The sequence below is a fragment of the Equus caballus genome, chromosome 18 (genome assembly GCF_041296265.1).
Source record: "Equus caballus isolate H_3958 breed thoroughbred chromosome 18, TB-T2T, whole genome shotgun sequence".
NCBI classification, from domain to species: domain Eukaryota; kingdom Metazoa; phylum Chordata; class Mammalia; order Perissodactyla; family Equidae; genus Equus; species Equus caballus.
The window spans coordinates 67002443-67019511 of record NC_091701.1 but is presented as its reverse complement, the minus strand read 5'-3'; the positions used below and the strand labels follow the sequence as shown (position 1 = coordinate 67019511).

Sequence of the window (17069 nt, the reverse complement as noted above, 5' to 3'; positions counted from 1 at the left end):
GCCACCCAGTCCCATCTATCCTATTACTAAATATTTCTCAAACTGGTCTCTCCTCTCTATACCTATAGCTACTACCTCTGTTCAGCCCCTCAATATTTCTCCCCTGAACTACTGCAATAACCACCTAACTGATATTTCATCTCTAATCTCAACCACCTATAGGGTTCTTTCTGTAATTTATTTTTCATCATGTTGCTACCCTACTTAAAATTTTATAAAGATTCCCAACTGCTAACCAGGTAAAGACCCAACTCCTTAACAATTGGACCTCTGCCTATGTTTCTAATCTCATCCTATTATTCTTCAAATGCACACTAGGCCAGTCGTACTATACAGCTCATCTCTCTTAATGAGGTGGCACTCACTCCTTCCCTAGCTCCCAAGGTTCCCTTCCTCTACCTATGACTTCTATGCATTCTTTCCTTTGTACTCCCATAGCACCTTTTCCTTACTTCCAACTCAAAATTCCTTACAGGTTATTCTAACTATTGCTTTTCTGTCCCCTCCTCCTGGCTCAGAGTTCCTTAAGGATAGAGATTTTATATTCATCTCATATCCCTTGCATAACCCCTGGAACACAGCAAGCATTCTACTGTATGTGTATGAAACGGCATCTCCGGAAAAGTAGAACGGTTGATATCAGGCTTACAAGTCACAGCATAGAACGTCTGAGAACGTCAGGAATCAGTCTTCCATGTTTCCTGAGAGGGAAATTAAATACTCCTTAAAGAGTACTGAGGACCAGGAAAGTCAGATAAGGACAACAGAGTACCTAAAAAAGAGACAGACATCAGAGAACTCATAGACTTTAGAGAAAACAGTAGGAAATGATTTATTTACAGAACATAATAAATCTAACCCGATTGTTTTCATAGAGCCCAAAGAAATGCAAGATATAGTCAACGTTCTCTTATGCCAATTTGGAAATGTTGTTGAAAATTACTTCAGCATTCGAAATCACAAACTTTGTGTTCTCCAAGGCAACGAAATTCGATTTCAAAGATGACGCCAAATTATCTGACTTTTCCTCCCCGTTCTCAAATAAGCAGTTTTTGAAATCCACATTTCCTCAGTATGTAACACAGGTGCCTGTCTCTGCCTTGTGGATGAACCCAGAAAAATCATGGTTAGCTGAAAAGAGTTTGCTTGCCCCACTTGGACGATGCCACACGTATAACGTTATAAAATGCCACCTACTCACAAGACAAGTTGAGTTACGGCTGTCAGGGGTTCAAGTGTCCGCCTGGCATACGGCAACTTTAAGTCCCGCACCCAGAGGACCCGGGGAACTGGCTGTGCCTAAACACACACAGTCGGGAGAGGCCGAACCTGCCGCTCCTGGGACGCAGCCCCGCCGGCAGCCCGCTCTCCACGTGCGCGCGCCCGCCAGACCAGCCTCGCCGCTTCCCGCCCGCAGAGGGGGAGGGGCCGCCCACCGCGACCAAGTGAAAGGGAGGGGGCCCTCGAACCTACGAGAATCTAAGAATGAAGGCTCGTCAGCCACACGACACCACCTTCTTGCTCGCGCGACGTGGGCACGTACCATGCACTAGTGGAGCAGCGAGGGTCCCGCCGGAGCCCAGGCCCGGCCTTGCAGAGACTCGCCCTGCGCGCGCGCGGCGGGGCGGGCAGCGGGCGCGCAGCACTTAGCCCCGCCCTGCCGGAGAACGTGGGATTGGCGCCGCCTGCAGCCAATCCCCTGGCCGCGCGTCCGGCTAGGAAAGCTTCCGCAAGCAGTGCCGCGCTGCGCCGGGGCCGGCACAGGCGTTCGGCCCTGAGGAGACGCCGTCGCCGCCGGGCTGGTCCTGCTCGGAGACGGCTGCTGGGAGCGAGGCGGCCGGTGAGTGTGCGATGCGCTGCTGCCTGCGGCGGTGGGGAGCTGCTGCGGCCAGGGTCGGCCTAGGGGGAAAGGGTGGCCGGGTCGGGAAGAGTGGCCTTTGTGCCTGTGCCGGCCAAGGGACCCCCGAGGTTAGCCCCCCAGCCTCGTCGCAGTGCCCCGGCCCTGACGGGATTTGCAGCTCCGCGAAGGAAGGGGCGGGTGAGGGAGGCGCTGCGGCAGTAGCAGCCGCGGCTGTCGCTGAGCTTCCCCTGGCCGGGAGCTCCGGGCGCCGGGAAGGCTGCCCGTGGCGGGCGGGGGAGTCCCCAGGGGGGTCGCCGCGGAGCCAGGAGGCCCTTCGCTGTCTCAAGTCATTGTCTGCCTGTCCCGAAGTGGCGCGGCAGACGCCCTGGAAGGGTTTTCTGAACTGGGGCAGGGTCAGTACCGCGCCAGCTTTGCCTTCCAGCTCAAATGTAAATTTTAAGCCTCTTTTGGACATTTTTTTTTTCCATCTTGTGGAAAGTGGAAAGAGTATCTTGAGTGGTGGCATGTACTAAGTATTATTTACAGCATATAAAAATGATACATTGTGGATGTTTAGAAGAAATATTTACACGTGTAAATTTGAGTTTTCCCCAGTGTAGTCAACTTCCATCACCGTAAGCCTTGATGCTTTGATGCGTGCTCCCTAGGTTTTTGAGGGGAGAAGAGGACATTGTGCTCCGGAAACACTTGTTGGATGTAGTTATAAGAAATTCCTCTCTCAGGTCAACTCTGTAAGAAAGGGTTTATGTGTTTTTAAATCAGAGCTGTTCCAGTTATAATCTAGCCCTGTTTTCACCCTCCAGTCTCACTGGTTGGTTTTTACCAGGATGATTAGGTATTCTTCAGGACAATTTTATTTTGTTAAGGGATTCTTAGACCCAAGCAAACATCATCATTAAAAAAAAAAAAACTGCGAACTATTATTAGCTCTTCCTTTCGTGTTCATCTTGAATGCAAAACGGAAAGGGAAACCTTAAAAAAATAAAGTTTTAGGGAGTTGACTAGAGTTAAAATATAGAGAAGACTCATTGTTTCAACCTAATTGCATCATGAGATTGAGAAACAAACTTTATCCCTTGACCGTGTAAATTTTCCACTACTCTATGTTCCTCCCAGGTTCAGTATTCAGAAAGGAGTGATTCGAACTCTCACCACTCTTTATGGATACATTATGTTAGATGTAAAAGTCTGGCTACTCAGGACACACTGGCTGGGGCAGCTTTGCTTTTTTGTTATTAGTTTATTCTGTTGGTAGATTAAGCTCCTGAGATTTCAATTTGCTCTCATGATATAAGGAAATGTAGGTTTTCTTTTTCAGTGTGAGTTTTCCTGCCTATTTCATTTAGTAAAACCAGTATGCTAGAAGACACGCTTTAGGAAAGGGATTTTAACTGTTTATGTTTTCCAATGAGAACCCTAAAAAATAAGTCTTGTTTGTCTTACCATAAAGTCAGATGTTAAGAATTCTTTACTGACTTCATCAGCATCTGCAAGTAGCATATTTTGGAGAGTGTGTTTGTTCTATTTCAGAACTACCAAGAAAAAAAAACCCTAGTAACACACTTATTTTGTCATGTCATAATTAGGAGAATTTAGGTTTCTAGTTATACCAGATTGATTCATATCATTGCTTTCCTACAGAGCAAACATGAATGTTGGAGTTGCCCACAGCGAGGTGAATCCAAATACCCGTGTAATGAACAGCCGGGGTATGTGGCTGACATATGCGTTGGGAGTTGGCTTGCTTCATATTGTCTTACTCAGCATTCCCTTCTTCAGTGTTCCTGTTGCTTGGACCTTAACAAACGTTATACATAATCTGGTAAGAATTTCACCTTATACTAAACACTTAAAAGCTTAAGGTTTAGTGGTTGTCAGGCACTGGGGGAGGAAGGAACAGGGAGTTATTGTTTGTTTAATGGGTGTAGTTTCAGTTTTGCAAGATGAAAAGAGTTCTGGAGATGGATGGTGGGGATGGTTGCATAACAGTGTGAATGTACTTAATACCACTGAACTGTACTCTTAAAAATGGTTCATATGGTAATTTTATGTTATGTGTATTTTTTAAACAATTTTTTAAAAAGCTTAAAGTTTTATGTTATAAAGAAGAAAAACACATGGCAGTTTTTTAATAGTTTTATTGAGATATAATTCACATAATATAAAATTCACTATTTAAAGTGTACAGTTCAGTGATTTTTAGTATATATGACAATTTTGAAGAATTCTAATCTGGGATAGGACTATATTTTTTTCTATTACTCTTTATATGTAAACATTGGGCCGTTTTTCTAAGTAAGACTTTTTTCCTTCTATTGCTTTATAGAATCTAGAATATAGGTCATTTTAGCAAAAATTACAAGAGACTGTAATTGAAGCTACTATAATATATTGATTAACCATAATGGTTCAGAAGAAGTAGTATATTTTTTGGCTAACTGGAGTCTAATAGGGACATCTGGTTTTAATCCTTCTTAAGTCTTTCCAAATTGTATAAGCATACTTTCCTCCTTCAGTATTGAAATTCTGAGCTCAATTATATCTTATGTGATTCAGGATCTTATGGTGCCTTAGGTTCTTCATGTTGACTCTTGCTGTTGTGTATTATATGATAGCTCTACAAAGTATCAGGAGTTTAATGGACTCCACTAACCATATTATGCAGCCCTGGAAATTGCCTATTTAAAAAAAAACCCTGATACCAGGGCCAGCCCCAATGGAGTAGTGGTTAAGTTTGGTGTGCCCCACTTTGGCAGCCTCTATTTGGTTCCCGGGCACAGACCTACACCACTCATCTGTCAGTGGTCATGCTGTGGTGGTGGCTCCCATACAAAAAGAGTAAGTTTGGCAACAGGTGTTAGCTCAGGGTGAATCTTCCTCAGCAAAAAGAGGAAGATTGGCAATAGATGTTAGCTCAGGGCAAATCTTCCTCAGCAAAAAAACAAAAAACCTTGATACTGACTTTTCTTGTCTTTAACAGCCTATTAAAATAAAATGAAAGGCAAGAAATATGGTTAATTATGACTTTTAGTTGAATTCAGATTAACATTTGTTTAAAGATATCCAAAAAATGAAGAACTTAGAACATTAAGACAGAAAAATGTGGGAGAAATAGATTCTTAAAAATTGTTATTTATATTATGCCTTCTGGAAAGGCTTTAAAGTTGACTCGAGTAGGACTAGAATGATATGGTAGGTAGAAGTAAGTGAATGTCCATTGAGACCTTTTTATGTGATAGACTTTGATAGGGCAAACACTATTTTTAAATAGTAGTGACTTCTCTGAAGTATTTGACACTAATCCTATCCCTTTTATTGAAATTCTTTTCCTTTGGCTTCCATGGGTTCCCTTTTTCCTAAATATATTTCTGATCTTTCCTTTTGTATTTCCTCTTGCGTGGTCTTCCTTCTCTTTTCCTGTCTTTTAAGACTCTTTTACCACTGTTCCCAAGATTCTTTTCTTCAGTTCTTCTTGTGCTATCAATTCCATCTAGGTTACTGTGTCTATTCATATTTTCAGTTTCTCCCTGTAGAATTATGATGCCCATATTAATATTGTGAGATCACCTTGCACCTTAAACCAAACAAGTATAAATTGAACTCATTTCTGATCCCTTACCACTCATAATTTATCCCTCTGATTTTGTTCCTAATCTAATCTAAAGGTCCTACTGTCTGCCCAGTAAGCCAAGCCAGATAGCTCAATGTCAAAGGTAAAATGATGAATATAATGTATCATCCAAACTGAGACTGTTTTGAGAGTAAAAGAGGGCTCTAGTAATAACTGCTCCACGAGGATAGGTATAAATCTGGACTGTCCATGCAAACTAGGATATATGGTCACCCTAGTCTTAGAGTAACTCCTTTTCCTTTATATTCCATACGTTTAGTCAAAGCCCTGTCTGTTTACTGCTTTAATGTCTCTCAACTTGATCCCCACTGGCATTGCTGTAATTTGTACCCTTATTTTTTTCTCAGGTGGATTACCCCAATAGATCAAATGGTCTCCTTGATACTCCCCTTCTCTATTTCTCCATTCCAGCTTGGCAGAGTGATATTTTAAAATGTGTGTCCGCTCAAGTCACACTCCTAAGTCCTTCAATGATTCCCCATTGCATTCATAATAAAATGTTAAGTTACTTGTGTGGCATACAAGACCAGTTGATAATAGTGCAGAGGCAAGCAAAGGACTCGGTTTTATCTCAACCCATCTCCAAACACAAGCTAAGCTCTAACAGTAATGAAAATTGTCTTCCTCTCACCTTACTGCTTTGACTTAAGCTCTTCCACTATTTTAATACCCCTCCCTCCTTCCTGCTCTGCTTGGCTGATTCCTGCTTGTCCAGGAACACTACTCAAGTATCAGCTCCTCCAGGAAGCTACAAAATTCCCGTGCTCCATTCTTTTATCATGTGTTTACCATAGTTTTATAATTAGCAGTATATCTTTTTTATTTTTTCATTTCTCTCTCTCTAAAGACCTATTTAAATGTTTGCTGAATAAATTAGTCTATATTGTCACATAATTTTCTCTTCTCCAATGGCATATGTAGTAAATGTACTTTAGAAGTCGTCTCTCCCGGCCCCCTTCATGTTTCAAGTTGGTTGACTGAGATAGAGGCACAGTCTCTGGCCATGGACAAAGGAGAGGTAATTGACAACATAGGGAAGCTTATTAGTTCACCACACTAAGAACCTAACTAACCAGCCACAGATGTAGTAATTACATGACTCCAAATTTAAGTTTCTTTTGAAGATAGCCTACATTAAACCAATTAAAAATGTGAAATACATACCGAATGCTTTTAAATAGGGGAAAATAGATCTAATTGTTATCCCTAATTAGAAAAAATAGTCCTTGCCTTTCTGAACCATACAGTAGAAACTTATAGTGATTGTTTTTATTCAGTGCTACAGTTCACACTTAGAGGTATTAATATTGACAAAAGTCTTAGTCTAGCTTTTAAAATAAATGAGAATTCTCTTCATTTTGAGTCAGTAAATATTTAAGGCCTAAATAAACATGAGCTATATACTTTTTTCTTAATTCTTTTGGTGTGGGTATAAGTCATCCATCACTAAAATTTTATAGAAAAACTATTAAAAATGAAAACAATGGAGTGAAAGATACGTGGTCAGATAAGATTTTATTCTATTTCATTGAAAAGGATATATGAAATAAACTGAATATTATATTCTGAACACTGGCGAGTGCATGTGGTTTAAAGGAAATGACGAGAGAATTATTCTTCTCTTTGATAATTCTAGCACATATGTGGTCTGGAGTAGAGATTGCTAACTTTTTTTGGGTCACATACTCCTGAGAATTTGAAAGCATACAATATCTGTTTCATAGTTTCCTTTAAAGCCCATGGGAAAATGTTTTCCTTGTGCTTACAGAATAAACATTCCTTGGCTTAACGTCATCATTGCTTAATATCTAATACTTGCTATGTACCAGGCCTTGTTCCTGAGGTATTCAGTGTAAGGTGAAAACAAACATTATGCAAACAACTCCATCACAATATATTGTACTATAATAAAAATATTTTCAATAAAATTCTATACAAGCATGTAGGCAGAAGGTTAATTATTACTAATGAGGAGGGCTTCACTAAGGAGTCATTTGAGCTGAACCTTCAAGAATGAGGTAGTTGACAACATAGAATGAAGGCTTTTGGCTCAGCAATGAGAAATGTCTCTTTCCTCTGCATTTCCTGAGTACTCTGAATGTACCTCTGATAGCAGTTCTGTCCTGCCTTCTAGTTTTTTATGCATATTTTTTTTCCTTACAATCTCTTAGAAGATTGAATTTTTTCAAGGCTGTTGACGTATCTTGTTCCGTTTCATATATGCATACATGTCCTGTGTCCTGAACATAAAAGCCACTTATTAAATGTTTGTTGAATTAAATCCAATTGAGCATGAATCTATTCCTCTATAACTTAGGTGTTATTGCAGCTAAACAACTTTTGAATTGCCTAATGGAATAACTAGAAAGTAAACTAAGCTTTGAAAAGAAGGGCTCTCTTAACCTAGTGTAATAATATAAAAATTTCAAATCACTAATTTTTCTGTTTTTTCCATATATTTATTAAAAGTTAAAAGGGGAAAAATGACATCACATCTTGACTTCAAGTGGGAAAAACTGTTTCATGATGATATTTAGGCTTTATTCTGTTACCAGTGCTTCAGACAGTAATCCTGCAAAGAATCACCACCTATCAATCTAAGTGGGCATTATAATCCCAAGGAAAGCAAATCTAGTATACATTTTTTTTCCCCTGGTTAACCACAAAATTAGATGTTTAAATATATCACTGGATAGAATGGCTTTTAGTAATGTTTTTACTTTGATTTGTAAAAACGAATTTAAAGGAAACACTATTGAGGCACAGAGCTGATTTTAAAAGTGAATTGAGTTGGGGCTGGCCCCGTGGCCGAGTGGTTAAGTTCGCGCACTCCACTGCAGGCGGCCCAGTGTTTCGTCAGTTCGAATCCTGGGTGCGGACATGGCACTGCTCATCAAGCCACGCTGAGGCAGCGTCCCACATGCCACAACTAGAAGGACCCACAACTAAGAATATGCAAATATGTACCTGGGGGCTTTGGGGAGAAAAAGGAAAAAAAAAAATAAAATCTTTAAAAAAAAATAAAAAAATAAAAAATAAAAGTGAATTGAGTTGAATATTATACCTATTACATCAAACTATGTTTGTTGTTTTGGAAAAGAACTAGTGAGACAAAGACGGTCCTAATATTAAATATTTTCAAAACCCTTTTCCCCTGATACAGAGGTTTTATTTTATTATTATTATTTATCAATTTGTATATTTTTATCATTTTATAAGTATCATCAGAATTACTAATATGACACTCTAAACTTTGCTAGACATTGGGGAAGGTAATCCTGTTTCCTAATAGGAAAGGTGTTAAAGATGTAATGTATTGATGTGAAGCTACCCTGATGTTACTTTTTATTTTCAATTTAATAAGAGATAAAACCGGTTACTTTTGGTTGACCTTTTACTGGTTTTCACCAAATAATATTTATATGCCCCTGGAAGTTTTATTTTACTACAAAGAAACTGGCCACAGACTTTCACAATAATATGAAACCTTAAAACTTAAGCTCGTTAAGTTAAATCACATTCTTTGTCACAAACAGACTGGAACTATCTTAATGCTTAATGACAAATACTAATTTTGTATTTAATATTGATTATATATCCCCTTGCTTGTTTTCCAGGGGATGTATGTATTTTTGCATGCAGTAAAAGGAACACCTTTTGAAACTCCTGACCAGGGTAAAGCAAGGCTCCTAACTCACTGGGAACAACTGGACTATGGAGTGCAGTTTACATCTTCACGGAAGTTTTTCACAATTTCTCCAATAATTCTGTAAGTGGTGGAAATTTTTAGCTATAAGGAAGATTGGATGAAAGGAAGCTATCCTTTTATGAGAATGAATTTGAATTAGAAACAGAGTATTTTGTTGAAAAGCTCTATCAATAAATAGCTACCTCAGATAGAGTATAAAATACAGGCAAAATTTTTAACAAGCTGGTAATAAACCAGTTTTCCCTTCAGTCAATAACATATGGAGACAACATTACATGCTCATCAGTATGCCTGGACATCCTAGGATATACAGGTCAAATATATTGTGGTTCATGTCCTTAAATGGCTTACAAGCAAACTAAACACATAATGTTATTCTATATTCGACTATCAGATTAATCTCCCTAAACAAGGATTTGGATGATTGCAGGTAAATTTCATTTTCCACCTGCACCATTTGGATGTTCAAACTCCTTGGGAGAGACAGTATAGTATGGTTTAGAGAAAAGAGAGGTTAGGCCGTCATTGTAGAACATTGGGTTGAATCGTGTATCCATCACTCAGCCAGATTGGTTTGCTCATAAATAAAATTCTAGCCAGTGGTACCTAACTCAATCTGATGCTGTAAGAAATAAATGAGATAAAATCTATCTGTAAAGCATCTAACCTTGTATCTGGTATCTAACTTCTTTCTATTACTTGATATTCAGAGACCTCCACAAAATGGTATTACCTCATTTTGCCTTTATGTGAATTTTACCCCCACCCAACTCCTACCATGTCAAGCTCTTCTAAGCAGCATTTCTTGGTTACTTCAGGTATAGTCCTATTTCTATGCTTTTGTTCAAATCATTTCTCTTACCTGAAATGGCTTCTCCTTTCTTAATTTACCTGCCTTACTCTTCTTTCAGGATTTGAATTCTACTTCCTCAGTGAGGTCTTTTCCTTAGCACCCATCCTTCAATGATAATGGTCTGCTTTGAACCCCCATAGTAGTTGTTATACATCCCTCATTTATGCCACTTTGTATTATTTCTCTGTTATTATAAATGTTTTATTTTATTTCTGCAAAGAATTTATAAGTGCATAGATTGCTTTGAATTTCTCACTTAGTACAGTTGCTTGCATATCATAGATGTTTTACATATATCTTAGTCAAACGCTCTATAGCACATAGCTTATACATAGTAATATATACATCATAGAATCAGTGCAGTCTGGAGTAGCTAGAAAGATTTCTTGGAGGCATTAGAATTCCTTAAACTGGGACATAAGGGAGAGTCGGTTTCAGATAGATGTTCAAGTAAGGGAAGGCATTGATAATAAAGTAGTAGGTTTCTTTTTCCTTATATTTATGGCACTTTGAGGAAATTTTTTAAATGTTTAATTGTTTTAGTCTCGTAAAATTAACATCAAAAGAAAAATGATTTGTATGGTCTAACAAAGATAAATGCAATAACAAGAATAATGCTTATTCAAACAGCCCTAAATTTGGATTTTAGTTCTACTGCTTTCCAGCTATGTGACTTTTGGCCTTTTTCTTGAAAGCCTTAGTTTCCTCATCTATAAAATGTTGAGGATTGCATTATAATACAGGTAAAAAGCCTGACGTATACTGAATTTTCAATGAGAGCTATCACAAAAAAAGTTCAACTAAGATGTACCTGTGTACAACATCCATATTTCTAAAAATATATTTTTGACCCACAGGTATGATTTCAAATATTCTGTGATTAAATTTCTTACATAACTGAAAAAACAGCATTAAAGTCATCTATATAGCACTGATACTTTTCAGAGTTCTTTCACATTTTCTTATGTGATATCATTTTTCAGGTAGGTGGGGGTTGCAGTATTATCCCAGATTTTTAGATAAAGAAACAGACTCAAATGCATTACCTTGCTCCAGATAGTTGGAGTCAAGAGCCCAGATTATATTCTAAACTACTGGCTTCTAATACACGTCTCTTTCTAGTATACCCTTTGGCCAATAAACACCATCACACTGATTCCCACCTGGGTTTTGCATCCCCTTGGAGGGTTGTCCAGTTTTTTGTAAGAGTCAAGTAATTTTCACATAATCGACACACACAGTTGGTTTTCATTAAAAGACATAAAGGGGACATACGGTATGGTATGATAAGGAGAAGCCATTCCAAGAAGGTGTATTACTTCCAACATATCAGATTATAGATTAAACCCATAATGATGATGGGAAATCAAATGAGCTTACTAAATTCAAGTAGTAACCTATCTTACTCAGTGAAGGAAGTATGAAAACAGTCTTCAAGTATATGAAAGTAGGAAGAAAGGGTTTAAGGTAAAGATTGAGGAATACAGTTTATTCTCAAGAAAGAATTTTCTGACTATAGTTTGTGAAATAGGTGGAAGATGATAGAATTTCTCAATTTAGATGGTTCAGAAAATGATGTATATAGCTCTGTGATGTTTTTAGTTGTATCTGAAAATAGCTATTCTTTTCTAACCATATTACACAAGATGTTTATCTCCCCTTATGAGAAACTAATGATGTTACTTGGAGGAAAGACTATTAGAATACTTTCCTGTGTACTCTTAAAAGTACTAATTAGACCAACACCCATATGCACATTAACTTCTTAGTCATGATGAAGTAAGGTCTGATGTTTTATTCTTTATATCCTATCTATATTAAAATACTCTTTAGTGGCGAGATGATGTGTCTGCACTCTGCTATCCCCTTGGGTAAAACTAGACATTTCAACTCGATGATTTATGGTCTTAAAAGTGGCTTAGGCTTGTTAAAACAAATGCTCAGATGTTGGATGTCTTTGAATATGTACATATGTTCAATTATAGCAAAACAGCTGGAATTTTACAATAGTGTCTTTCAAGTTTCTAGTTAAACTGGTTATAGACCTGTTTAACTATAATACAGAAATGAGAACATCAGAAGGGCAATAAAGTATTTGTTTTCTTTCAAAGATACTAAATTGTACTAATGCACTAAACCCCATTTTTCACAGCTTTACAGCAGTGGTTCTTAACCCTTTTGATTAGTCACAAAACACTGAGAATATGATGGCTACTTTGGATCTGGATCTTCTCTTCAGAAACATCCACATAAATACAAAACTACACCTGAAATTTCAGTGAGCATATAAATTCTAGTTTGAAAGCCTCATGGTTTAAAAGATGCCAGGTAGCAAATGTATTCTATTAAATGCATTTAATATAATTGCAGAAATGCAAAATGTACATATATGCCTCTCCATTACACAAAATTTTAAATCCCAAATAAAATTAGGGCCCCAAACAAAAATGTTTCCTCTTGTTTTAATGCTCAAAAATAGTTCTGCTTTAGGTATTTATGTTTCAGTGGCCTTTTTTCTACCTTTAAATTTTTTAAAAATTCTAAGTAATTTCATTTTCAGATGTTATCTACATTCTTAACTTTTATTTCTACAGATATTTTCTGGCAAGTTTCTATACGAAGTATGATCCAACTCACTTCATCCTAAACACAGCTTCTCTCCTGAGTGTGCTAATTCCCAAAATGCCACAGCTACATGGTGTTCGGATCTTTGGAATTAATAAGTATTGAAATGTTTTGAAACTGACCAAAATTTTTGCAGGTACTGAGTTTCCTGTAAGGAAGGAGTAGTTAGTAAACTGCACGGTTTCTATGATAATGTGAAATGAGAGGTATTTACATTGGAGGTCCAAATGCTGGTTCTTCATATGCTGTCTTAAAGTGCAGATGTTTACTAGAAGATGCCTCTGTTTAATGCATCTGATGTATTTCTGAAGAGAGGCTTTATAGGCAGGCTGGGCAGGCCCAGCTTATAAGTTAAATGGCTATAAAGTGAGGGGAGTAGTAGATAAATCCAAGGAAATAAGAGATTTATAAGAAAATAAGACCAGCTGAGCTTAGAATGAATGGGCATTATGTTAGGAGAAGAAAATTTCCAATCATTCAGTCATAGTCGGTTTAAGCAGACTTACATGTAAACCAGAATCATCTCTTTTCAAGTTTATTATAGATTGTTTTTATTGCCATACATATTCCTCTTGTCTTATATAAGAGGATATGTACCCTCTTGTTTTATACAGGCCAGTTCCGAACTTGTGAGTGTATTTTTTGGTTTTGCTGGCTCAACATTGTGTGTTGATAGATGAGGTCATTTTTACATTTATTAAGTTACTGAGTTCATGAAGGTCCACTTTCATGACTGAGTGGTGATAGAAGATAGCCAGGCACCTTACAAACAGCCTCTGAGTCAGCCTTCTAATTTTGGAACAAAGTGGTTTTTGCTGCCTTTCCAGACACAAAGCTGCTAAATGAATTAAGAAAATAATTTATTTCACGCAGTTAAAGTATACGGTAATTTAAAGGTCTCTGTTTATTGGTTGAGCAATCTAATTGTTAAAGTCTACCATTCTTTAGAAAAGGAAATATTAAAATGGACAACTGTATAGCCAACCTGTGGTCTGGCAGAAACTGCTTCTCTAGCAATAGTACCGAAGTAAATAATGGAGTCTTTTTTAGCAGGTCTGCAGTAAAAGATAACATCGTCTTTTCTTAGTCCTCCTGCTCTCAATCTTCATATTTTGCCTTTCAAAACATGAGTCTTAGTGTAAATAACCCAAAATGGTAACTATTTCCAAAGCAGCAACCATATTGAATTCCTGTGACTTAGAGAAGTTTCCTATTAGTTGCTGACATTAATTGCAAGAAATAACTATGTACTACTTGGAGAAGTAAACATGTCAAAAAAACAAAGCTGATGTGGGATGAAACTGAAAAACAAAGTAACGTGCGTAAACAAAATGAGTGAAAGTTATAAACCAATTTAAAAATCAGTTTCTTTCAATAAACTGACTTTTGGGTGTAATGATCATTGTTTTGTATTTCCAAACTATTGAGTTTAGAAATCAGTTGTATGATAATGCCTTTGTATGTTTGTCTTTTCCCATGTATTTTTAAATAACTAGTAATCTATACTTCAATAAAATTTTTTATTGCAAAAGCTCTCCAAATTCAGTCATCAAAGTTAGACTTACATTTTTCAAGTTTTTTTTAAGCAACTGAATTTGTAAAAATATCCCTTTGTTTTTCTTCATGTTAACACTTTATCTCAAAAGGCTTATATTTCTTGCACAGTTTTCAGAGATAGCAATCTGCCTCTGATACGCACCTTCTGCTATATTTCCCCACTTTTTGCCCTTCAATGTTTTAAAAATATTTATTCAGTAGATATTTGGGGGCCCACTCTATTGTGGGTATTGTTTTAGGTATTGTGGATTCAGTTTGTATACAAGACAAACCAAGTCCTTTCCCTTATGTGGTTACATTCAGGTTGGAGAATAGATAAAAAATGAGTAAACACATTTATTTCATGTAGGCAGAGGAGCCTACCTCAGAAGGGTCTTCCCTAAAGATCCTAATTAAGATGACATTTAGACAGATTTACTGATATAAAGGAGCAAGCAGTACAAAGATCTGGGGGAAGAGGCTTCCAGCACAGGTAATGACAAATATTAAGGCTCTAGGGCAGGAATAAGGGTGGCATGTTTGAGGATAAACAAGATAGCCACTCGGGCTAGAAAAGAGTAGTAAGCAAGGAGGATGAGAATGGTAGCAAATGAGGTCAGAGAAGTAGATAAGGGTCATATCATACAGGGCTTTATAGACCAAGGTAGTGAGCAAATTTTATTCTAAGCCTGACAAAGCCATTGGAGAGTTTTACACAGGAAATTAAAGGGATCTGATTTTTTTTTAAAAGGTTACTGGCGGGCTGGCCCAGTGGCGCAGCGGTTAAGTGCACCAGTGCCCGGGGTTCGCCGGTTCGGATCCCAGGTGTGGACATGGCACCACTTGGCATGCCATGCTGTGGTAGCTATCCCACGTGTAAAGTGGAGGAGGATGGGCACGGATGTTAGCTCAGGGCCAGTCTTCCTCAGCAAAAAGAGGAGGATTGGCAGCAGTTAGCTCAGGGCTAATCTTCCTCAAAAAAATAAATAAATAAATAAAAGGTTACTGGCTAATGTTACGAACAAACTGTAAGGGAATAAGAAGCAGGAAGAATAATTGGGAAGCTACTACAGGCAAGAAATAGCTCAGATTAGGGAGATAGCTGGTCAGATGTGGGATATACTTTGGAAGTACGGCTCACAAGACACTGATGTATTGAATGTGGGATGGGAGCAGGGAACTAAAATGACTCCTAGTTTTTTTGGCCTTAACATCTAGGTGAATGATTGTGTTAAATATGGAAACTGTTCTCAATTTCACAAATTTGTACTGTTTAATGTAAAAAAAAACAAAGCTGGGTTTTTTTTAAAAAACAAAATCTATAGTGATTATTATTTGGAACAAAATCAGCTGCAATGCTATCATTGCTCCCAATTTCAAGGCAAGAGACATAGCTTTCATTGGCGAATCTTTCCTGCAGCAATTATTACTATGGATTTCCAACGGTGGTTTTCTATTTCCCTCATTCCTTCTACGTTTATTTCTTGCAATTCTTCTGTAAGGAAGATTTTTCCCTTTTCCTCCATTTATTTATTCAATCTTTGCATTATTATGGACTCATGAATATTTTATTGTTTGGTTTGTAATCCGTTATTATCACTGTTAATATGTTGCTCAATTTGTCCTCCAGCTTTGACTATTGGAAGCCAAAGTTCCCAATGGAACTTTCCAAGTTGACTCCTGTGTCCTTTTGACCTGCGCTGTCCTCTTTTCTTTATCAGCATAGACCTGTATCTTATAGGTTTATAGCACCATTGTCTATTAAACTATAAAAATCCTATGGGGTGTAACAATATGTCCTTAACAAATATCTGTGTAAATCAGCCTTATAGAGCTATATGACACTAAGAGTTGGAGAGACCTTAGAGGCTATGTAATTCAACCCCCTACCTTACCTTGAATTTTCATTAACCACCACTCCTTCATTCAGTTCTGTGTTAGCACTAATAAAGGTGGATACAAATACAACGTACAAGGCTGCACTTTTGTAGTGGAATTTATAACTCGTTTTACATTGAGCCAAAATCTAATCCTGATTCTATATAACTCTTCAACTATTTAAAGATAACTTTTAAACTGTTATCAACAGGTTTTTTTTTTTTGAACCGAGCTCATTTCCAGGCTACTTTTATTAATATTTTGAGGACAAAGAAGGCACTTTTCCATAGAAGACATTATTGCCATCCGGAAGAGGGAGTCAATGCCATAGAGAGTGGTCTACACTACCCATTTTTCATAGCAAAATTTAGCACAACTGAACAGACATTACCAGAGCCTTCACTATTTTCCATATGATATGGTTTCAAATTTCTCCCGCTATCCTGGTAATTCTGCTCTCAGTTGCAATTTATTATTACACAGCACTAGAGCTAATAAAAGAGGGGTTGAGAATGTGATGTCAGTACAACAGTACAACTTCCCGTGTTCTGAATACTTTTTTTTAATGCAGACTAATATCATTTTAGCTATTTTGACAACCACATATCACTGATTGATTTTATGCTCACTAAAACCTCAAGTCTTCAACATGTAGTGTTGTTAAATGATGGCTTTCCCTTCATATACTTATTTAATGAATTTATTAAACCAAACTGTAAGATTTCTTATTTTTAGTATAGAACCCCATCTTGTTAGATTTTAGTCTATTGATTCATCTTGTCTACCTCAAGTTGAATCTTGATTGTCATGCAATATATTTCTCCTATATTATGTCTCCCATATTAATATATGTCACCAGTAAATATGACCCCACCATACCTTCATGCTAATCCTGAAGAAGACATGCAGCAACCCAGTATAGACTAATGCAGTTTAATAATCTTTCTACCAGGACAGATAGAAAACAGTAATCCCC

General features: G+C 37.5%; 2 protein-coding genes across 24 annotated transcripts in view; one reads left to right on the top strand and one right to left on the bottom strand.

The window, feature by feature from the left end:
- The window catches only part of PMS1 (PMS1 homolog 1, mismatch repair system component), a 96836-nt gene that overhangs the window by 74967 nt on the left and 4800 nt on the right, over positions 1-17069 (bottom strand). For 4 of the 20 annotated variants that reach the window (XM_070241415.1, XM_070241420.1, XM_005601634.4 and 1 more), the window contains exons 1-2: positions 1544-1664; positions 650-772 (exon numbers count right to left, since the gene is read on the bottom strand). The exons of 3 other annotated variants lie outside the window; for them this stretch is intronic. The gene's annotated coding sequence lies outside the window, so the exon portion shown is untranslated. Of the gene's footprint in view, positions 1-649; positions 773-859; positions 1100-1197; positions 1422-1473; positions 1670-17069 lie in introns of those variants that run through there. 13 more of the 20 variants (XM_023622195.2, XM_070241419.1, XM_023622199.2 and 10 more) reach the window with 11 other exon arrangements.
- Positions 1704-17069, top strand: part of ORMDL1 (ORMDL sphingolipid biosynthesis regulator 1) — a 37295-nt gene continuing 21929 nt past the window's right edge. For 3 of the 4 annotated variants that reach the window (XR_011428318.1, XR_011428317.1, XR_011428316.1), the window contains exons 1-3: positions 1704-1840; positions 3503-3683; positions 9110-9261. Coding sequence is in view for 1 of the 4 variants with exons in the window: in XM_001501956.7 (XP_001502006.1) it covers positions 3510-3683; positions 9110-9261; positions 12649-12784 (462 nt within the window). In the remaining 3 variants the exon portion in view is untranslated. Of the gene's footprint in view, positions 1841-3502; positions 3684-9109; positions 9262-12648; positions 16184-17069 lie in introns of those variants that run through there. The other variant, XM_001501956.7, reaches the window with a different exon arrangement.